This window comes from Odocoileus virginianus, chromosome 10 (genome assembly GCF_023699985.2).
Source record: "Odocoileus virginianus isolate 20LAN1187 ecotype Illinois chromosome 10, Ovbor_1.2, whole genome shotgun sequence".
NCBI classification, from domain to species: domain Eukaryota; kingdom Metazoa; phylum Chordata; class Mammalia; order Artiodactyla; family Cervidae; genus Odocoileus; species Odocoileus virginianus.
The window spans coordinates 59,239,116-59,264,566 of NC_069683.1; the positions used below are offsets into that span (position 1 = coordinate 59,239,116).

The window sequence follows — 25,451 nt, forward strand, 5'->3', positions numbered from 1 at the left end:
AAACACCATAACAGAAATGGCAAATGCCTTTGATGAATCCATTAATAATTGGACAAGGCTAAGGAAAAAAAATCTCTGAGCTTGAGGATATGACAACAGAAACTTTTGACAATTGAAAAGCAGAGAGAACAAAGACAAAAAAAAAAGAGAGAGAGAGAGAGAATATATAAGATCTATGTGAAAGTGAAAGTCGCTCAGTCGTGTCCAACTCTTTGCGATCCCATGGACTATACAGACCATGGAATTCTCCAGGTCAGAATACTGGAGTGAGTAGCCTTTCCCTTCTCTAGGGGATCTTCCCAACCCAGGGGTCAAACGCAGGTCTCCCACATTGCAGGCAGATCCTTTACCAGCTGAGCCACAAGGGAAGCCCTAGGACAACTATAAAACACAAAATGAGGTCATGAGGTCCCACTAAAAACCTTCAAATGGTTTCTCATCATTTGAAACAAACAAGGGCTTCCCTGGCGGCTCAGTGGTAACGATCTGCCTGACAGTGCAGGAGACAGGGTTCGGTCCTGCATGCCATGACACATAAGTCTGTGTGCCACAACTATTGGGCCTGTGCTCTGAAGCCCAAGAGCCACACCACGGAGCCCACGCACTCTAGGGCCCATGCTCTGCAACAAAGGAAACCCGCACACCGCAGCCGGAGAGCAGCTCTCATGTCCCACAACTAGAGAAAGGCCTGCGGAGATCAAAGAGCCAGCACAGCCAAAAGAAAAAAGACTAAGAAAGGTGACCTGTGACAGTGTAGGTGTAAGGCAGAATGGGAAAGCAACTTTTAAAAATAAATAAGTAAAACAAAAGCAAAGGCTCTCACACTATGGCCTCTAAGACCTGACATGGTCTGACCATTTCCTCTTCTATACCTCTTTTCATTTCTGCCTCTATCCACAGTCACGTGTCAGCTTGCTGTCTTCTAAGGCTTATAGTGTTTGTCTTTTCTTCAGATCCTCTGCATTTGTTTCTGCTGCAAGGTCTTCCCCCAGATTTTTATACAGACCACTCCCCTTCACTTTGTTCAGAAGTCTGCTAAAACATCACCTTCACAGACAGGTCTTCCTTCAGCATTCTACTGAAAACACCATCCTATCTCTTTTTATCTTCTTTTACTCTCTACAAAAATATTTTCTATTTTGTGACATAGTATTTATGTTATATAATTTTTTTATGTTATATAATTTTTTAATGTTATGTAATTTTTATATCATGCATTTGTTCATTTTCTATCTCATCCACTAGAAATATAATAAGCTCCTTGGGGTTGGGGAACTTTATTACTTCACTAGACCCAGCACCTGAAATGGTATTCAGAACAAATTAGGTACCCAATAAATACCTTTTTAATTAATAACTGATTTATTTTTAACTAATAATTCTAAAAAGGTTTTATTTTCTGTATAAATGTGAATGGATTATGATAAAACTACTAAAACTATATTTCATTCACACTTCTAAATTTCTGAGAAGGAAACATTCATAAAAATATGTCCTTCTTTCTGCAGTGAATTTCCAGACCCTAGAAGATTTCTAGTATTTCCCCCAAAATAAAGAGACAAAAAATTAACCTAATAGGCTAAAGTTAAGATCCCATACAATTCTTGGTGATAAGAATGAACATTTTTATTTAAATCAAAGTATCTTTTACTCCCTCTGACACACATATATACACACTGATACCTTGATTGTTTTCATTAAGTTAATCTTTTCCACCAGGCAAAATATTCATAAAACTAAAAAGAAAAGTCTAAAAAGGTATACTATAAAAAGTCTCCCTCCTATCCCTCACATACCTAGGTTCAAATTCCCATCACCAATAGCATCATAAGCAAGGATGGCAATTTGTTCAATCAAGTGCCGGACAGTAAATATTTTCAGTCTTGTGGGCTATAAAGTCTCTGTCTCAACTATTCAGTTCAGCTGTTATGAAGTGAAAACAGCCTTAGACTACACATAAAGTGAAAACAACCTGAGATTGCATGTAAATGAAGCTGTTATAAAATGAAAATAGCCTCAGACTACATGGAAATAAAATGAACATAGCAGTGTTCCAATAAAACTTCACTTGTAAATACAGTGAGAGAAATTTTCCCAGTGGGGTCAAACCCTAATTTAAATGTCTCTTTGATAACAAGTGTTAATGGCAGTGTTTGAAAGGAAATGCAATGAAGAGTGTGCAACAAAGATTAATATCTGAAACTTAAAAATTCATCCTACTACCCATGAAACATTGATATACTTTTAAAAAGAATATAAAATTTTCATATGAATAGACTTAAGGTTATCCCAAGATGCCTTCTTTATAATATTTTTTATAATATATATTACTTCAAATATACACCTGTGGCATAATTACGGAGAACTGATGAAACATCAAGACAAAACAGACTGGTAATCTAATTAGCAGCACATTGTCAACATTAAAAGTCTTGCCCCAAATGTTCTCTTAAATGGTAGATCAAATATATAATTAACATTTTCATAGAATACATTATAAAATTAACCCAGAATTCTTATTTTTAAAAAAACTAAATCCCAAAAGTATACTGCCCAATCACATCAATTCTAAAATGCAGGTTTCTAATATGTCTTAAAAAGGATTTAATTTAATAAGACAAAGTTTAGAGAGAACCAGCTATCTCTGAAAAGTACATCATTGTAGACTGAGTAGACTGAATTTCTCAAAATTCAAAGGTATCCCAGCAATATATCTTACCTTCGATGTCATTCTCATAAAGAGTTTGTTCTGATTTTCTGCTGTTCCCATCTTTTCATTCTTGACTAAATCATTTAGGCTTAAGTTATCATCATCATGAAAGTATCTGACCCTTTCTTTTTCCTCATGAGTTGAAACCTATGACAAAATGAACACTGTAAGTTTAGTGAAAACACGAGTCTGAAGTATTTTAATGTACTACCCATAAATCTGACATTAAAAGCAAAAATCCCAATATATATATCATAATCTTTCCTTCCAGTTTCTTTCTATTCTGTCTGCATACATGTGGAGGAATTTCCATTAGAATAACACTCCCTATCTCTTCTGCAGCATTACCTTCCTCTTCCCAAGAGATGGAAGCATGATAACATCTGATTTCTGAGTTTTAGGCAAAAGGCAGAATTGCTTTATGCTTTCTCTCCCCTCCTTGTAGTAAAAAATCCATATCATTGTAGAGTTAAGTCAGGAGTTATCCAGAAATCGAGAAAGTATATCAAGAACAAAAGTGAAGTTTAAGCAAATCTACTTCAAACAGCTGTATCAGAAGCAAAGCTGATATTCTGACTCTCATCTATAAACAATTCCAGGTTTCCCTTTCAGTTGGTTCCATACCTATCAGTGGAAAAGAAAACTGCTATCTATTACCCATCAAATCAAATCTCCTCAACACTGTTCTCAAATTCCCGTATCCAAATAAATCCTGCTTCTTTGGAACCATCCTCTTTTTATTTTATGCCCATATCACTATTCTCATTTCCACAAGCTTGTGTCTCACATTCTATGACTTCAATCATTCCTTGGATGCAAATCTCTTTCTGGTCCTCTTATACTTTCATTACACTCAAAAAGCAAACCTCAGTGCCGAATGAATGTGTCTACCTCTCTACTCCTGTACCTAGATTACTCAGTAGCGAGCAATTCAAGAACACTACTGAATGCCATCTGGCAATGTATCTATGAACCCCAAGCCAGTTCTGTCATCTCATACAATTCAAACCTTTACTATTTTCCTATGACATCTTTCTTGCAAAACCTGAATACTTCCCATTTCATCAGAAGATGTATCTATCCCATTTCTACTTGCACTCAACAGGCAGATCATAAACATTTAACAGAAAGATTCTAAATGACTCTTTTGTGTACTCAATTACTGCTTATAAGATCTTTCAAATTTAAAACAAAAAATCTAACTTGAGAAAACTGAATATGTTGTTCTTGCCATTTTAAGAGCCTCAAGGCAGTGGTATAAATTAACTGCTACAGCTAGAAGACAGAAAACAAAATTAGGTTTATAAAGGATCAAACACACATAAGAGATCTATGGGACCAAGGCTGTCCCTAAAAACTATGATGAGTATGTAAAAAGAAGCTAGAAACAATGTCAAAGAAATAAACATTAAAACTAAGATTTCCTTAAAAATTCAATGTTCACAACTATTGTTGAATTAGACTACATTTTGTAAAAGGCAAAGGGATGTAATTAGAAGTAATATCACTATTGACTACCTTCTAATGTTTGCACTGGCCTTCCCTGGTGGCTCAGGGGTAAAGAATCCACCTGCCAATGTAGGAGATGTGGGTTTGATTGCTGGTGGGGAAGATCCCCTGGAAAAGGAAACAGCACTCCACTCCAATATTCTTGCCTGGGAAGTGCTATGGACAGAGGAGCCTAGCAGGCTACAGTACATGAGGTTGCAAAGAGGCATATACTACTGGGTGATGAAAGACCCACAGCATTTGCATTACTGAACTACATGTCTAAAAATATTTCAAAGTACAGCTGACCCTTGAACAATGCAAAGGTTAGGGGCAGGGAATTCCTCTTTCTCCCTTTGTATCAGACGATAGTTGATCCTTTAACTATACTCCACATCCACAGCTTCAAACCACCACAGATACAGAGTACTACAGTATGTAATTAATTGAAAAAGTTGTGTGTCTAAGTGGACCTGAGCAATTCAAACTCATGTAGTTAAAGGATTAACTGTAAATCTGATACAAAGGGGAAAAAAGGAATTCTAAATTAATAAACAAAAGATACATGTTAAACATACAATCTGTCTTTTCCTTTTTCCTTCTTGTTTTCCCGGTGTGTTTACAGGCCAGACTCTTCCGGAATGATCTGTTCTGACAAGGATCACTTCTTCCTGATCTTCATCCTATATAAAGTTTTAGAGGTAAAAATTGAAATTATTGAGAAAAATACTGAATGCTTACATTTAATAGCCAAAAAAGCATAAAATGATTTTATTTTCACATGATATCATGGATTATCTGAAGCATCCTGAACTTTCATTATCTACTATAATGTAAAGTGACCATAATCTTTTCAGGGAAAAGGTGGGAAAATACACCCAAAGTTTACTTAACTTTTAAAAATAATCACAGAAGCAAACTTCAAATAAAGTTTTCATTTAGATAATATAAAAGATGACAAAACACCAATGGTTCAAACAGGCACTGTAGGAGAGTGCCCATTTCCTACGGAGCAGATGTTATATTTAACAAATGCTTCTTCAATTTAAAAATCCTGGCTTGTCAACAACATGGCAAAGTAGAAAGAAGTGTGCTTGACCCTTATTACAGAAATTTTGAGATCACAAGTAACTGCTGAAGGACTATTGACCAAAAAAAACACTGAAACCTACCAAAAGAGATATCCTAAACCCAAACACAAAGAAGCTATAATGAGATGGAATGAGGGGCGCAAAAGCAATAAAGTCAAATCCCATACCCGCTGGGGGGGCCAACCCACAAAGTGGAAAAAAATTATACTCCTGAAGTTCTCCAACAGGAATGAAAGTCCTGAGTTATTAGTCAGTCTTCCCAGCCTGCAGGTCTGGCAGTGGGAGGAGGAGACCCCAAGAAACTCTGCTCTGAGGGCAAACCTTCAGTGATTTAACAGTCCTGGGGAAACGGAAATTCCACTCTCAAAGGGAGCACACAGGGTCTCATGCATACCAGGACACAGGAGAAGAAACAGTGACCTCGTAAGAGACTGGGCCAGATGTCCCTGTTAGTATTAGATGGTCTCCCAGGGATGGGGGTTGGCGGGGTGGAAGTTATGGCTCAGATTTTCAACAACATGAGGCTCTAATACTTTGGCCACCTGATGCAAAGAGTTGACTCACTGGAAAAGACTCTGATGCTGGGAAAGATTGAAGGTAAAAAAGGAAGGGGGTGGCTGAGGATGAGATGGTTAGATAGCACCACCAACTCAATGAACAAGAACTTGAGCAAACTCTGGGAGATGGTGGAGGACAGAGGTCCCTGCCATGATACACTGTCCATAGGGCTGCAAGAGTCAGACACAACTTAATGAAAACAAGTGATAAAACTTAGTGAAAAACAATAATAACAGGAAACATGTATCAATAATTATCTTAAATGTTAATGGGATAAATACTCCAACCAAAACAAAGACTGGTTGAATGGATATTAAAAAACAGATCAGTATATATGCTGTCTGCAAAGACCTACTTCAGATCTAGGAACATATACAAGTTGAAAGCAAGAAGATGGAAACAGGTATTCCATGCAAATGGAAATCAAAAGAAAGCTAGAGTAGCAATACTCATATCAGACAAAACAGACTTTAAATTACAGACTGTTATAAGAGGCAAGAAAGGACACTACATAATGATCAATCCAAGAAGACATAAAAATTATAAATATACATGTACCTAATGTAGGAGCACCCCAATAATACAAATACTAAAAGTCATAAAAGGAGAAATCAACAAAACAATACTAGGAAACTTTAACTCTTTCCTCAATTAACAGATCATCCAGACAGAAGATCAAAAGGAAACACAAGCCTTAAATCACAGATTACACTGCATAGACTTAACTGGTATTTGCAGAGAACTGCATCCAAAAGCAGTAGAATATATTTTCTTCTCAATTGCGTAAGAACATGCCCCAGAAGAGATCACATCATGGATCACAAATAAAGCCTCAGTAAACTTAACAAAACTAAAATCGTACTGAGCATCTTTTCTTACCACAACACTATGAGATTGGACATTAACACAAGAAAATAAAAATCTAAAAAACACAAATACATGGAGGCTAAACAATATGTTGCTAAACAACCAATGGATCAATGAAGAAATCAAACAGGAAATCAAAAATATCTAGAGACAAAGGAAATGAAGCCCAACCATCCAAAACCTATGGGATGTGAAAAAGAAGTTCTAAGAGACAAGTTTAAGACAATGCAATCTTACGTCTGGAAAAAAGAAAACACAAATAAACAACCTGACCTTACAATGAAAACAACCAGAAAAAGAGGAACAAAGAAAACTCAAATTTAGTAGAAGGAAAGAAATCATAAAGATCAGGGCAGAAATTAAATAAAAATTTTAAAAAATTGAAAGATCAATAAAACTAAAATCTGGTTCTTTGAAAACAAAATTGATAAACCTTTAGCCAGATGCATCAAGAAAAGAGGGAGTGGGCTCGAATCAATAAAACTAAAAATAAAAAAGAAGTAACAATGGACCACAAAAATTAAGTCTCATGAGAGACGGCCTCAAGCAACTAGATGCCAATAATATGGACAAGCTAAAGAAATGAAGACATCCTTAGAAAGGTACAATCTTCCAAGAATCTTCTTCCATTGTAGAAATGGAAATACGAACAGACAAATTACAGTAATGAATTGAAATTATGATTAAAAATCTTCCAACAAACAAAACTCCAGCAACAAATGGCTTCATAGACAAATTCTACCAAACATTTAGAGAAGAGTTAATATTTACATTTAGAAAAAAGTTAACATCTATTCTTCTAAAACTATTTTGAAAAATTGCAAAGGAACAGTCCCAAAGTCATTCTATGATGCCACCACAACCATAACGCCAAAATGAGACACAGGTGACTACAAAAAAAGAGAAAATTATAGGCCAATATCACTGATGAACACAGACACAAAAATCCTCAACAACATACTAGCAAGCTGAACCCAACAAAATATTGAAAGGGTCATACAGCATGACCAAGTGGGATTTCTCCCAGGAATGCAAATAATTTTATTATTTTCAAATTAATCAGTGATACATCCACAAACTTAAGAATAAAAACCATACAGACATATCAACAGGTACAGAAAAAGCTTTTGACAAAATTCAACACCCATTTATGATTAAAAAAAAAAAAAAGAAAACCTTCCAGAAAGTGGTCATAGATGAAACATGTCTCAACATAATAAAAGCCAATTATGACAAACCTACAGCCAACATCATATTTATGGGTGCAAAGCTGAAAGCATTTCCTCTAAGATGAATAACAAGACAAGGATGTCCACTTTCACCACTTTCATTCAACACAGTTTTGGAAATCCAAGGCACCACAACTTAAGAAGAAAAAGAAATCAAAGAAATCCAGATTGGAAAAGAAGAAATTAAACTGCCACTGTCTGCATATGACATGATACTATACATAGAAAATCTTAAAGATGCTACCAGAGAACTTCCAGATTTCATCAATGATCAGTAAAGTTACAGTATACAAAATTAAAACACAGAAATTTGTTACACATCTACACACTAAAAACAAAAGGCCAGAAAGAGAAATTAAAGAAACAATCCCACTCATCAACCCATGAAAAGGAAACAAACATGTAGGAATAAAGCAACCTAAGGAGACAATAGACGTAAATTTCAAAAACAAGACAGTGATGAAAGAAATCAAAGATTATACAAACAGATGAGAAGATATACCACATTCTTGGTTTGAAAGAACCAATACTGTCAAAATGACAATACTGCATAAGTCAATCTATAAAGACTGAATGCAATTCCTACCAAATTACCAATGGCATTTTTTTTTAGAACAAAATGAAAATTATTTGTATGGAAACACAAAAGACCTTGAAAAGCAACATGAATCCTGAGAAAGAAAAATGGTGCTAGAGAAATCAGAATCCCTGACTTCAGACTATACTACAAAGCTACAGACATCAAAACAGTATGGTACCGGCATGAAAACAAAAATACAGATCAATGGAACAGGATAAAAAAAACCCACAAATAAACCCCCACAGTCAGTTCAGTTCAGTTCAGTCACTCAGTCGTGTCCAACTCTTTGCGACCCCATGAATTGCAGCACACCAGGCCTCCCTGTCCATCACAAACTCCTGGAGTTTACTCAAACTCATGCCCAGTGAGGCAGGCTCAGTGATGGCACCCAGCCATCTCATCCTCTGTCGTCCCCTTCTCCTCCTGCCCCCAATCCCTCCCAGCATCAGGGTCTTTTTCAATGAGTCAACTCTTCGCATGAGGTGGCCAAAGTATTGGAGTTTCAGCTTCAGCATCAAAAAACCCACACACCTATGGTCAATTAATCTATTACAATGGGGGCAAGACTATACAAGGGTAGGAAGATGCTCTCTTCAAAAAATGTCCCCAAGAAAACAGAACAGCTACATGTAAAACAAGGAAACTGGAACATTCCTTACCACCATACACAAAAATAAACTCAACACGACTGAAAACACAAATGTAAGACCAGATTCTACAAAAACACTTAGAGGAAACTACAGGCAGAACACTCTTTAAAGTAAATCACAGTACTATCTTCTTGAGGCTGTCTCCCAGAGTAATATGAAAAGACAACCAATAGAATGGGAGAAAATATTTGCAAACAATGAAATCAGTAAGGGATTAATCTCTAAAATTTACAAACAGCTCAGGTGGCTCAATATTAAAACAAACAAACAAACTAACACACAATCAATATAGGGTAGATGACTTAAACAGACATTTCCCCAAAGAAGACATACAGATGGTAAAGAGGCACATTCGAAAAGATGCTGAACACAGCTAATCACTAGAGAAATGCAAATCAAAACTACAATGAGATGTCACCTCACACCCGTTAAAATAGTCGTTTGTCAAAAAATCTACAAATAGTAAAAGCTGGAGAGAGTGCAGCCACTGTTGGTGGCAATGTAAATTGATATAGCCACTATGAAGAAAAGTATGGAGATTCCTCTAAAAACTAAAAACAGAACCACCATATGAGCCAGCAATCCCACTACTAGGCATATACCCTGAGATAACCACAATTCAAAAAGAAACATGCACCCTAATATACACTGCACCACCATTTACAATAGCAAGGACATGGAAGTAACCTAAATGTCCATCAACAAAAACATGGATAAGACCATATGATACACACAGAGAGTAGAGTATCACTTAGCAATTAAAAAAAATGCAATCTGCAGCAAAACAGATAGACCTAGAGAATGTCATACTGAGTGAAACAAGTTAAGACACTGAAAGAACAATACATGTTTATATGTGGGATCCTAAAAAAACAAAACAAAAAAGAGGGGGCACCAACAAATTTATTTACAAAACAGAAACAGATTCACAAACAGAGAATAAGCTTATGGTTACCAGTAGGGCAAGGCAGGTGGAAGGGGTAGACTGGGAGCTTGGGGCTGAGATATATGCACTACTTTTAAAACAGATAACCAACAAGGAACTACTGTATAGCATAGAGAACTCTGCTAAACATCATGTAATAAAGTAAATCAGAAAAGAATTTCAAAAAGAATTGACACGTTATGTATAAACTGAATCAGTCTGCTGTACACTAGAAATTAACAATATTGTTAATCAACTTTGCTACAATAAAAAATTAAAAAAAAAAAAAAAGAATGGCAATTCTATCCTAGCAGAAGGAGACTGCAACTCCACATCGTGTCCCCTTCAAACCATAACTGAAGTATACTGATAAAGACTGTATAGGCTTAAGGTACAAAAAAAGAATAAAGACCCTACCAAACCTTGAAAGCAATTAAACGACAGAATGAACTTGCTGAATTATCTACCACAATGGTGTTCCACCTAACTTCTATTCTTTCAATTAACAGCCCTCAAATGATTCTTTTCACTTCTACTCTTCAAAAGAAGTTATTCCCATGAACTTTTATTAAATATACACCAAACTGCATTCTATGATAAAAACAGAATTTTACTGAAAAGGTCCTAATAAAAAAAATGACATAAAGTATACTAGATAACAACTTCATTAAAAATCAATTCAAAACAAGACTAAGCAAATTATTTGTGTTTCGGTCTATCTCTCCAAGGAGAATTAATTATTAAGGAAAACTACTTCAATTTCAGTTACTAGAGATTTACTTTCCCTGTCGAAACAGAAAGGGAAAAAAAATGCATCCAAATTTTCAATCTTACATGCACACACAGTATTATGTATTTTTACTATTAATCAACTAGTATTAATAGTGTCATATTTTAAAGGCTATCTCAGCTTATAGATACTTTCAACCTTGAAGATGAAGGGCAAAGATAAAAATCTAGAACAACCAAATAAAGAGGAGATAAGAAATTTATATGAAAAAAATTTAGAGTAGAGAAAGTAAAGATGACACAAGATCTCAAAAAGAGAACAGAGGTGTGGGCCTCGCAGCCCTGGGGAGGCGCTGTGGGCTGGTGCGCAGGCTCAGCAGGTGGCGGGATGGCAGAATTTCCACAGTGATAAGTCAACAGCAGAAAATCTGAAGAGATGCGAGCAGCAAACAGAAACTACACCAGAAGGTTCTGATGCTTGAGAGAGTAACAGTGTGCTCTCTGAGCTATAACCAAGCTATAACACTGGTCTGCATTTCAAACCTTTGCTGCTGCAAGACAGAACTGAGGAAATTACACACTCCTCCAATGTATCTGGTGCCATGACTTGGATGTAATGTGGCTGAAATAACCTCAGCTCAGCCCCTGCAAGGCAGAGACCAAGCACGGCAGAAGCCGAATTGGGCAAAAGCTCATGCTATGGAAGCCAAACACAAAAGAAACCCAGCGCAGTGGAATTGGCATGCTGGAAACCAGGACAACAAAACCAAACTTGGCAGGAAGCTCATGCGGCTCAGTCTCAGATTCCAGAAGACCTCCAGTTAAGAGATCAAGCTCTGAGCCTTTAGGGTGGGAGCACTAACTCCAAGACCCCGGACTGCCAGAGAACTAACCTAGGAAGTATCAAATAGTTAGAACTCCCACAAATGAAACCACTTGAATACAAGAACCGGCATCATCCAACCACCCTGAGCAGGACGCCTCATCCAAACACAAACAAACCAAAAAAACCCAGTCAACAGTAGTCAGGATTACCACCTCACTCAGCCTTGCCCATCAGAGGAAAGACCAAAAAAAAAAAAAATTCAGCACAAATCTCACCCTATATAAAGCTTACACAAACCACTGGACCAAACTTAGGAGAGCAGAAACCAAAAGTAAGAAATAATTCAACCTTGAAGACTGGGAAAAGAAGACCTCAAACACAACAACTTAAAAAAAAAAAATAATGAAAAGGCAGAGAAATACTGCACAAATGAAGGAACAAACTAGAAACACAGAAGTTCAAATAAATGAATGGGAAATAAGCAAACTACCTGAAAAAGGATTCAGAATAATGATAGAAAAGATGATCAAAATTCTTGAAAACAGGAAGGAGAAAATGCAAGAATAAATTAAGAAAAATCCAGAAGAATTAAAGAATAACCATATAGAGACTAACAACACACTTACTGAAATTAAAAATACTCTAGAAGGAAATTAAAAGCAGAATATCTGAAGCAGAAGAACAAATCAGTGAGCTGGAAGATAAAATCATGGAAATAACTTCTGAAGAGCAGAAAAAGTAAAAAGAATGAAAAGAACTGAGTCTCAGTTCTCAGAATTCTGAGTCTCAGAATTCTCAGAGAATTCTGGGGCAGTATCAAATGCACCAACATTCAAAATATACAGATCTCAGAAGCAGAAGAGAAAAAGAAAGTGTATGAGAAAATTTTTGAAGAGATTATAGTTGAAAATTTCACCAACATGGAAAAGGAAAGAGTCAACCAAGTCCAAGAGACACAAAGAGTCCCATACAGGATAAACCAAAGGAGAAACAGACTAAGACACATACTAATCAAACTAGCAAAGATTAAACACTAAGAAAGAATATTAAAAGCAGCAGTGGAAAAGCAACAAGTAATATACAAGGAAGACCCCATACGTTTAGCAGCTGATCTTTCAGCAGAAACTCTGCAGGCCAGAAGGAAATGGCAGGATATATGGAAAGTACTGAAAGGGAAAAATCTACAACCAAGATCACCATACCAGAGTAAACCCAAGTATCTCATTCAAAATTGATGGAGAAATCAAAACCTTTTCAGACAAGCAAAAGTTAAAAGAGTTCAGTACCACCAAACCAACTTTACAACAAATGTTAAAGGGACTTATATAGTCAAGAAATACAAGAGAAGAAAAAGATCTACAAAATCAACCCCAAACAATGAAGAAAATGGCGACAGGAACATATATATCAATGATTAATTTAAGTGTAAATAGATTAAACGCTCCAACCAAAAGACACAGACTGGCTGGATGGATACAAAAACATGACCCGTATCTATGCTGGCTAAAAGAAACCTACTTCAGACCTAAAGAGATGTAGGGACTGAAACTGAGAGGATGGAAAAATACATTCCATGCAAACAGAAAGCAAAAGAAAGCTGGGTTAGCAATCATACCAGACAAAGTAGACCTAAAATGAAGAATATTACAAGAGATAAGAAAGGACACTACATAATGATCAAGGGATCAATCCAAGAGGAAGACAGAACAATTGTAAATATCTGTGCACCCAAGATAGGAGTACCTCATACATAAAACAAACACTAACAGACATGAAAGGAGAAATAGTCAATAACACAATAATAGTAGGAGATTTTAATACCGCATTCAAAACAATGGACAGTTCATCAAAACAAAATTAATAAGGAAATACAAGTCTTAATTGATGCATTAGATGAGATGGATCTCATTGAAATCCTCAAGACATTCCGTCCAAATGCAAAAGAATACACTTTCTTCTCAAGTGCACATGGAACATTCTCCAGGATAGATCACATCTTGAGTCACAAATCAAACCTCAGTAAAGTTAAGAAAATTGAAATTGTATCAAGCATCTTTTCTGACCACAATGCTGTGAGACTAGATATCAACTACAAGAAAAGAACTGTGAAAAACACAAACACATGGAGATTAAACAGTATGTTTCTAAATAACCAACAGGTCACTGAAAAAATCAAAAGGGAAATAAAAAAATTCCTAGAAACAAATGAAAACACGACAACTCAAAACCTATGGGATGCAGCAAAAGCAGTTCTAAGGGGTAATTTATAGCAGTACAATCCTGCCTCAAGAAACAAGAAAAACATTGAATGGACAACTTAACTTTACACCTAAAACAACTGGGAAAAGAACAAAAAGAAAGAAAAACCCCAGAATTAGCAGAGGAAAGAAATTATAAAGATCCAATCAGAAATAAATGAAAGAGAAATGAAAGAAACAATACTGAGATTAATAAAGCTAAAAATCAGTTCTTAGAGAAAATAAACAAAATTGACAAACCTTGAATCAGACTGATCAAGAAAATAAGAAAGAAGAATCAAATCAACAAAATTAGAAATGAAAAAGGAGAGGTTCCAACAGAAAATGCAGAAATACAAAGGATTATGAGTCTATTATGACCAACTATATGGCAATAAAATGGATAACCTTGAAGAAATGGACACATTCTTAGAAAAGTTCAACCTCCCAAGACTGCATCAGGAAGAGATAGAAATTATGAACAACCAAATTATAAGCACTGAAATCGAAGCTGTAATTAAAAATCTCCCCAAAAACAAAAGTCCAGGACCAAACAGCTTCACAGGAGAATTCTATCAAACATTTAGAGAAGAGCTAATGCCTATCCCTCTAAAACTCTTTCAAAAGACTGCAGAGGAAGGAACACTTCCAAACTCATTCTACTAGGGCACCATCACCCTGATACCAAAACCAGACACAGACAACACAAAAAACGAAAACTACAGGCCAATAACACTGATGAACACAGATGCAAAAATCCTCATCAAAATTTTAGCAAACAGAATCAACACCACATCAAAAAGCTCATTAACCATGATCAACTTGGGTTTATTCCAGGGATGAAAGGATTCTTCAATATACACAAATCAATTAATGTGATACACCATATTAACAAATTGAACATTGGGGTGCATGTGTCTCTTTCAGATCTGGTTTCCTCAGTGTGTATGCCCAGGAGTGGGATTGCTGGGTCATATGGCAGTTCTATTTCCAGTTTTTTAAGGAATCTCTACACTGTTCTCCATAGTGGCTGTACTAGTTTGCATTCCCACGAACAGTAACAGACTTTTGGACTCTATGGGAGAAGGCGAGGGTGGGATGATCTGAGAGAACAGCATCAAAACATGTATATTATCAAGTGCGAAACAGATCACCAGCCCAGGTTGCATGCATGAGACAAGTGCTCGGGGCTGGAGAGGGATGGGATGGGGAGGGAGGTGGGAGGGGGGATCGGGATGGGGAACACATGTAAATCCATGGCTGATTCATGTCAATGTATGGCAAAAACCACTACAATACTGTAAAGTAATTAGACTCCAACTAATAAAAATAAATGGGAAAAAAAAACAAATTGAATGATAAAAACCATATGATAATCTCAATAGATGCGGAAAAAGCCTTTGACATTATTCAGCACCAATTTATGATTAAAACTCCTTAAAAAATGGGCATAGAAAGAACCTATCTCAATATAATAAAGGCCATATATGATAAACCCACGGCAAACATTATTCTCAATGGTGAAAAACTGAAAGTATTCCCCATAAGATCAGGAACAAGACAAGGGGGTCCACCTTCACCCCTATTATTAACACAGTTTTGGAAGTCCTAGCTACAGCAATCAGAGAAGAAAAAGAAATAAAATGAATTGAGATCAGAAAAGAAAAAGCAAAGCTCTCACTGTTTGTACATCACATGATACTGTACACAGAGAACCCTAAAGATAGTATCAGAAAATTGCTAGAGCTAATCAGTGAATTTAGCAAAGCTGTAGGATACAAAATCAATAAACAAAAATCACTTGCATTTCTATATACTAATGAAAAATCAGGAAGAGAAATTAAAGAATTAATCCCATTCAACACTGCAACAAAAAGAATTAAACATCTAGGAATAAACTTACATAAGGAGACAAAAGAGCTGTACACAGAAAATTATAAGACACTAATGAAAGAAATCAAAGATGACACAAACAGATGGAGAGATAGTCCATGTTTCTGGGTAGGAAGAATCAATATTCTGAAAATGACTATACTACAAATGCAATCTACAGATTCAATGCACTCCCTATCAAATTACCAATGACATTTTTCACAGAACTAGAACAAAAAATTTCCTAATTCATATGGAAACACAAAAGACCCCAAATAGCCAAAGCAGTCTTGAGAAAGAAGAGTGGAGATTGCGGAATCAACCTGCCTGACTTCCAATTGTACCACAAAGCTACAGTCATCAATGGTACGGTACTGGCACAAAAATACAGACCAATGGAACAAGACAGAAAGCCCAGAAATAAACCCTTGCACCTATGCGTACCTTATTTTTGACAAAGGAGTCAAGAATATACAATGGGGCAAAGACAGCCTCTTCAGATAATGGTGCTGGGAAAACTGCACAGCTATATGTAAAAGGACGAAATTAGAACACTTCCTAACACCATATACAAAGATAAATTCAAAATGGATTAAAGATCTAAATGTAAGACCAGAAACTATAAAACTCTTATAGAAAAACATAAGCAGAACTCTCAATGACATAAATCAAAGCAAGATCCTCTATGACCCACCTCCCAGAGTAATGGCAATAAAAACAAAAGTAAATAAACGGGACCTGATTAAACTTAAAAGCTTTTGTACCACAAAGGAAACTATAAGCAAGGTGAAAAAAAAAAAAAAAAACCCTCAGAATGGGAGAAAATAACAGCAAAGGAAACAATTGACAAAGGATTAATTTCCAAAATATACAAGCAGCTCATACAACTCAATGCTAGAAAAAAAAAAAAACCCAATCAAAAAGTGGAAAAAGACCTAAACAGACATTTCTCCAAAGAAGACATACAAATGGCTAACAAACACATGGAAAGATGTTCAACATTGCTCATTATTAGAGAAATGCAAATCAAACCATAATGAGATATCACCTCACACTGGTCAGAATAGCCACCACCAAAAATTCTACAAACAATAAATGCTGGAGAGGGTGTGGAGAAAAGGGAATGCTCTTGCACTGTTGGTGGGAATGTAAATTGAGGCATCCACTATGGAAGATGTTATGGAGATTCCTTAAAAAACTAGGAATAAAATCATCATATGACCCAGTAATACCACTCCTAGGCATATACCCTGAGGAAACCAAAATTGAAAAAGACACATGTGTCCCATTGTTCACTGCAGCACCATTTACAACAGCTAGAACATGGAAGCAACCTAGATGTCCATCAACAGATGAATGGATAAAGAAGTTGTGGTACATATACACAATGGAATATTACTCAGCCATAAAAAGGAACACATTTGAGTCAGTTCTGATGAAGTGGATGAACCCAGAACCTATTATACAGAGTGAAGTGAATCTGAAAGAGAAGGATAAATATTGTATTCTAATGCATATATATGGAATCTAGAAAAATGATACTGAAAATTTTCTTTACAGAGCGACAATGGAGAAACGGACATAGAGAATAGACTTATGAACATGGGGAGAGGGGAGGAGAGGGTGAGATGTATGGAAAGAGTAACATGGAAACTTACATTACCATACGTAAAACAGATAGCCGAAGGGAATTTGCCATATGGCTCAGGAAACTCAAACAGGGGTTCTGTTTCAACCTAGAGGGTGGGATGGGGAGTGAGATGGGAGGGAGGTTCAAAAGAGAGGGGATATATGTATACCTATGGCTGATACATGCTGAGGTTTGACAGAAAACAGCAAAATTCTGTAAAGCAATTATCCTTCAATAGAAAGATTAAAAAAAAAGACACAGAAAGGCTGATGAGATGATAAAAGAAGAGCCTACAATAAACTACCTGCAGAAACCAACTTTAGGGCAAAAGACATACACAGATTGAATATGATGGGTTGGAGAACAACAGCTCGTGCAAACATAACCACAAGAAAGGGGGTACCAATACTCTTCTCGTACAAAATAGACTTTAAAGCAATGGATATAAAGAGAAAGTAAGAAGAATTCTATATAATAATAAAGTGAAAGTTGCTCAGTCATGTCCAATTCTGCAACCCCATGGACTATACAGTCCATGGAATTCTCCAGGCCAGAGTACTGGAGTGGGCAGCCTCTCCCTCCTCCAGGAGATCTTCCCAGCCCAGGGATCGAACCCAGGTCTCCTATATTGCAGACAGGTTCTTTACCAGCTGAGTCACCAGGGAAGCCCACATTAATAATAAAAGGATCTACAAAAGAAGAGGACTTTACACTCATTAACATATATGCAACCAATACAGGAACACCCAAAGTACTAAGCCTATACTAACAGACATAAAGGGAGAAAATGATGGGAATACAAAAATAGTATGAGACTTAATACGAAACTCATATCAATGGACAGATCTTCCAAACAGAAAATCAGTAAGGCAACAGAGATTCTAAATGATATGATAGAACAGTTAAACGTCATTTATGTTTTCAGGACTCTATATAAAAACAAAACAAAAAATACAAATTCTTTTCAAGTGTGAATAGAACACTCTCTAGAATTCACCATAAACTAAGACACAAAACAATCTTCAAGAAATTTGAGTACAATAATTATTTCAAGCATCTTTTCTGACCACAATCGCATGAAACTAGAAATCAAATATTGAATGAGGAACTAGGAAAAAAAACAATAATATGGAGACTAAACAACATACTATTTAAAAACTAAGGGTCATGATGAAATCAAGAGGAAGTTAAAAAACATCTTGAGATAAATGACAATGAAAACACAACCATAGGAAATCTATGAGATGCAGCCAAAGCACAGAGAAGTTCACAGTGATACAAGCCTTTCTCAAGAAACAAGAAAAATCACAAATAAGGAACGCAACTTGCCACGTAAAAGAATCACACAACAAAACCTAAAGATAGGATAAGGAAGGAAATAATAAAGGTCAGAGAATAAATAAATAAAGGATTTTTTTAAAATAGAAAAATACCAATAAAACTCAGAGCTGGTCCTTTGAAAGAATAAACAAAATCAAATCTCTGGCCAAGAACTTTAAGAAAAGAGAGGACCCCACCCCAAAAAAAGAAGAAATAAAATGGGAGAAATAACAACCAATACTGCAGAATACAAAAGTACCAAAAGAAAATACTATGAACAATTACATGCCAACAAAGTGTACAACCTAGAAGAATTGGACAAGTTTCTAGAAACACACAGCCTATCAAAACTGAACAGAAAAGAAGTAGATAATTTGGAACAGACTGATGAATTTCACTAGAACTGAAATCAAATCTGTAAAAATAAAAATCCTCCCTGCAAAAAAAAGTCCAGGACCAGATGGTTTCACTGGGAAATTCTTCCAGATACACAAATAAGAACTTACAGTGATCCTTCTCAAACACTTCAAAAAGATTGAAGAAGAAGAAACACTCCTAAATTCATTCTATAAAGCCACCATCACCCTGATAATCAAACCAGAAAAGACATTGCCAAAACAGAAAATATTTTTGATGACAAGAGATACAAAGATTCTCAACACTATTTCATATTCCTCTCTCATCTAAACCATCACAATAATCAAGTCCTTCAAAATATACATGGAAAACATTTATGCATGTAAAAAACCTAATTACTTCGAATATCTCTTCAGTTACCATATTAGTCAAGTTCACTATTCTTTCTTATGTGTATTAATGCAAAAGCTTAATTAGACCCCATGTTTGCCCTTATTCTCCTTCAATCTACTCCTAACAAAAAGCCAGGATGGTTCTGTCAAAATACATTTTCTGCTCAAAAATCTGAACAGTTTTACTTCTCACCCAGAATAAAAACCTACTTCCTTATTATGACTTTTAAGCTGAACATGATCTGGCCTCCCACAGACTCTCAAATCTGGATCTTCCACTTCTCTTTCACTCATTTCACTCCAGCAACACTGGTCTCCTTGCTATTTTGTCTAAATACTGGACACACATCCAATCTTCTGTTCCTTATGTCCACAGAGCCCTTCACTCAGAGACACAGAGATCACTGTCTAACTTCCTTCAAGTCCTTGCATCACTTTCCCAATGAGAATTAGCCTGTGCATCCCAAGACGCACACACACACATAAACATACAGCATACCTGACACTCAAGATTCCCTCTACCCTGCTTAGGATATATAACCTTCGACTATGCTGTACAGTTTATTATAATCTTTATCACTTGCTATCTCTCTCTTCCTATTCAAATAATACTCCACAAAGACACGCTTTTTATCTGTTTTATTGACAAATAGATAGATGAACGAACCCTAGAACAAAATATTTTACATGAGAGGGATACCAAATTTAAGTGTCTCATTCTGGACAGAAAGAAGCTAATGACCAGTTTGACTTGTGCAAGGTCAGTCAGTAAATGGCAGAGCCCAGAATAAAACCAGGCCCCCTTGACCCTAGACCTAGGCCTTTGTCCATCAGGACACAATGGTATAAGATAAGAGAATACATATGAAAGTAAATATTAAAAATAAGCAAACAAGCATAAATATATACAAGCACATCAATAAGAGATATAGACACATTTAACATTAAATAGTACCACTACAAAGCAGAAGTATTACACAAGGTAATTGGCTACCTATAATCAAACTGTTATTACTTACCTCTACCCTAGATTTTTTTGATGACATCTGTGTTATGGTGTCTTGGAATTTATTTGCCTTATCAAGTTGGGCTTTAAGTTGTTCAGCTAATTCCTTCAAATAGAAAAGATAAGAAAAACAGGTGTGATATATCATTTAATTCATTTGTAGAATATTTCAAATTCATATGATGATGACGACGATGTTCAGTCATTGAGTCATGCCCAACTCTTTGTGACCCCCTGGACTGTAGCCCGACAGGCTCTCTGTCCTTGGGGTTCTCCAGGCAAGAACACTGGAGTGGGATACCATTTTCTTCTTCAGGGGATCATCCCGGACCAGGGAACAAAGCTGCATCTCTTGCAATGGCAGGTGGATTCTTTACCACTGAGCCACCTTGGAAGCCCTAAACATTCCAGTAGCTAACAACTACATTCACTTACCAGCTCACAGTCTAATGCATTACTTTTTAATGAATTCATGTGGGTTACAAAATTCTCAAACACATATGGAAATTATTTATATTTTGATAGTAAATAATTACAAGGACATATATTTTAGAGAAGGGATAGATAAAAGAAATACATACCCTTAAGAAAGGAATTTTTATAATTCCTTAGATATTATAAACTTCCAATGCTCAGAATTTCAGTTATTTATAAAAAGAAAGCCATCGTAGTATTTAAAATAATACCTTATTTACTGCTGATAAGTAATTTAGATAAAAACTGAATGCATTTCATTTTTATTCTAGGAAATCTATAAAAATTTATAAATACTACATATAAAACAATAAATCACAATGTAATAAATTAAATGAATAGAATACTATGACAAGCAAAGACAGTGTGGTTCCATGAACACAGAACACTTCTTTTAACATATGTTAATCTCCTAACATGGTTACCTTTCTTTCACTATTTTAACCAATTTATTTGTGCTTTCTAAACATAAATGTTATTTTCTTGCTGTTGGTGGTGGTCTGTCTCACTAATTTCCAGGTCGAGCTTAAGTTCAGTGTCATCAAAGATTAGATTCAAAGAGAGAGAGTGTGCAGCATATGCAAGATATGATTTTTATTAGAGATACAAACTGATAAAAACAGAAGTATCAGGTTTGTTCACTTTTTGTTTTACTACAGAGTGTCACATAGATAGTGCACCAAAACAGAAGACTACTTAAGATGACTTATATTTGGATTTGAGATGTGTACATACATATGACCACAAGAGAATCAATTTTTTCAAGACATAGAAAGCTGTCTGACTTTGCCATTCTGCCATGTGCAGTGTGACATGTAGTTGTATAAGAGGAATGTAACAATAATAGATAGACAGATGCCACTCTTACCAAATAATTTCATTTCTACTCAATTCTCAGGTTAAGTTTCAAATCACAAAATTATCATAGGAATTAAGTGAGCTACACAAAGCATCTAACACAGTCAGGCACAAATAAGTTCCCTAAAATTTTGAAAAAATTAATTAACCATTCTTTTTAGTAGCTCAATTTTAAAGTTCCTAAGAAAGTAACACATTATTAATGAAATATGAATTTCATTAAAATGTAAAAGCATTTAGTTCCCTAAATTTAAAATTTAAAAGCATTTAGTTCCCTAAAATCATAAATTTCAAAAATTTGACAAATTACATAATTTACTTAGAAGTAGACAATACTGTTCTTAGGAGTGCTGAGGAATCTCTTCAAAGAGTAAATAAGCAACAGTATTGTCAAAAGATGCTACATCCCCATAGCTTAGGAACTGCCAAAATTTACTTGTAAGAAGTTAAATATTTAGTAATTATTCTTCAAAAGAACAAAATATAAGCCTTACCATATTGCCCATCATCTCTGCCTTGATAATTTTGGCTCCTAACTTGTTCTTCTCATCAACACTCAAGACGTGGATAGACTCATCCCCTGGACTACTTCTGTTTGAACAGGACAGACAAAGAGCATATGAAATATAAGTACATATTAACAAGTAAGCTGTTGTAAATAACAACACGAAGATTCAAATGTTATTTCAAATTACCTTCACAAAGCAATCAGCACAAACAGAAATAATAAATATAAAAGCCTCAATGCTCCCCTAAAAATCACTACTTAAAGATACTGTGTTACAATGCCATCATGGCCTATGGCAGTTATAATACCTGACCAAAGACCCACAGCAGTGAGAAAAATAATAAAAGTAATATTCATCATAACTTAATATTCCTGTCAAGTGAAGTGAAAGTCATTCAGTCATGTCCAAATCTTTGGGACCCCATGGACTATACCCCATGGGACCCCATGGAATTCTCCAGGCCATAATACTAGAGTGGGTAGCCTTTCCCTTCTCTAGGGGATCTTCCCAACCCAGGGATGAACCAGGTCTCCCACATTGCAGGCAGATTCTTTACCAACTGAGCTATCAGGGAAGCCCCTAATATTCCCATACTCATTCTAAAAAAAGAAACAAAAATTAACACTATAGTCAGGTCATAATTCTACACAGCTACAGAAATTCTTCTCATTCAATGGATAACTTACTGATAAGCTAAGAAACTATAATCAGAAAATTACATTTATCTACATTTGAAGAATAAAAATAGTGACCACGTGCTCTTTTGCAAAGACAACCCACAATTAGACAACAAAAACCTAATTTACAGCTGAGATGATGTATCAAACCTATAGTGTGCAAGCCTCAAAAAAGAAAAGATAAATTTCCAGCCAAGGTCAGATTCCTGGCATATACAAAATTCTCCTAAGAAACTCTGCCTTACTGCCATAAGAAAGATTCGAGACTACAATACAAGGAGGGTGAACCTACACAGAGCATGAAGGACTCCCTAATGAAAGAGAAATAGCTAAGAGTCCAAGGCATCAGGAGAGGGGAGAGCTGCGCAGTGAAAGAATTCCAGAGAAGTGTAGAGAGTTCCCCTTGAGTAATAACCAGAAACTACCTGCAGTCAGGAAAATTACAGGAACAGCACCCAGCATTCCTGGTAATAGGAATAGGTCCCAATAGCCAGACTAGGAAACTTCATAATTATGAAAGCAGTGGGTAGAGTATTAAAGGTCCTTTTTCATGAATGGGAAATAAACCCTAGATTAAATGCTGCTCTGGGCCCACCCAACAAACATTAAGGGCAGGAGTCCAGTTCAGTCCATTAAGGACCAGTTTTAAATTAAGTTAACCATGTCCCAAAACAAAATTCAAGAATACTTCCAGGAATATAAATATATCTAGCATTGAAAAAGTAAAACTCCTTTTTTAATTTAAATTTATTTATTTTTTTATTGGAGGATAACTGCTTTACAATATTGTGTTGGCTTCTGCAATATATCAACAGGAATCAAAAGGACCAGTTTCCAATTCAGTTAACTGTCTCCCAAAAGAAAACTCAAGGACACTTACATGAATGCAAAAATATCTACCATGGAACAAAATAAAATTCTCAATATCTATCCAATTAAAGACTGTCAGACCTGCAAACTAGAAAAAAAGTAAAACCCTTAATTAGGAGAAAAAGCTATCAATCAAAGTACTGACAGAGATTTAACAAACAGAAGACAAGGACATTGAAAGGTAATATAAATTTATTCCACATGGTTGAAAAGTAAGAGACAACTAAGACATAAAACAGATTAGAATTTAAATTCTACAAGTGAAAACTACAATGGTCAAAATAAAAACTACACTGAATAGGATTAATGGAGATTAGACTGCAAAAGAAAAAAATTAAATTGAAACATTAGTTTACAATGCCTAACTTCTATACAAAATGAAACACACAGAAAAAAAGAATTTCAGAACAGAAAAAAACAATGGAGACATATAGGACAACCACAAATAGCCTACTATTCATATTATTGGAGTCCCTGAAATAAATGGGAGACAGAAGAAACAAAGGTCAAAGTTTACTAAATTTAGTGAAAACTAAAAATCCAAGGAGCTTACAGAATTCCTAGTACAAAAACAAAACAAGAAAACCACATCAAGGCACATCATAATCAAGCTGTTCAAAACTACTGACAAAGAGAACAATTTATAGCAGCCACAGGAGGGGAAAAAAGACATTTATGCACTGAGAAAAAAAGGAAAGAGCAGATTTCTCATCAGAAACAACATAAGCAAGAAGACAGTAGCAGTATCTTGAAAGTACTTCCAATTGTCAACCTAGAATTCTTATCTCAAGTCAAAGTATCCTTTTCACTTCAGAGTAATGGAAATAAAAATAAAAATAAATGGTATCTAATTAAAATTAAAAGCATTTGCACAACGAAGGAAACGATAAACAAGGTGAAAAGACAGCCCTCAGAATGGGAGAAAGCAATAGCAAACAAAACAACTGACAAAGGATTAATCTCCAAAATATACAAACAGTTCATGAAGCTCAATACAAGAAAATTGAACAACTTAATCAAAAGGTGGGCAAAAGACCTAAACAGACATTTCTCCAAAGAAGACATACAGATGGCTAATAAACACAAGAAAAGATGCTCAACATCACTCATTATTAGAGAAATGCAAATCAAAATCACAATGAGGCATCATCTCACATGGGTCAAAATGGTCATCATCAAAAATGCTACAAACAATAAATGCTGGAGAGGGTGTGGCAAAAAGGGAACCATCTTACACTGTTGATGTAAACTTACACAACCACTATGGAAAAGAGTATGGAGATTCCTTAAAAAACTAGAAATAAAAATACTAAACAACCCAGCAATCTCACTCTTGGGCATGTACTCCGAGGAAATCAGAATTTAAAAAGACGCATGTACCCCAATGTTCACTGTAGCACTATTTACAATAGTTAGGACATGGAAGCAACCTAGATGTGCATCGGCAGATGAATGGATAAGGAAGTTGTAGTCCATATACACAGTGGAATACTACTCAGCTACAAAAAGGAATGCATTTGAGTTAGTTCTAATGAGGTGGATGAATCCAGAGCCTGTTTAGAGTGAAGTAAGTCAGAAAGAGAAAGACAAATACCA

General features: G+C 35.6%; 1 protein-coding gene across 2 annotated transcripts in view; it reads right to left on the reverse strand.

The window, feature by feature from the left end:
- Positions 1 to 25,451, reverse strand: part of CWF19L2 (CWF19 like cell cycle control factor 2) — a 153,038-nt gene that overhangs the window by 50,911 nt on the left and 76,676 nt on the right. For both annotated transcript variants that reach the window (XM_020885503.2, XM_020885502.2), the window contains exons 9-12: positions 22,294 to 22,390; positions 20,481 to 20,573; positions 4,777 to 4,881; positions 2,720 to 2,857 (exon numbers count right to left, since the gene is read on the reverse strand). In XM_020885503.2, coding sequence (XP_020741162.2) covers positions 2,720 to 2,857; positions 4,777 to 4,881; positions 20,481 to 20,573; positions 22,294 to 22,390 — 433 coding nt within the window. The remainder of the gene's footprint in view (positions 1 to 2,719; positions 2,858 to 4,776; positions 4,882 to 20,480; positions 20,574 to 22,293; positions 22,391 to 25,451) is intronic.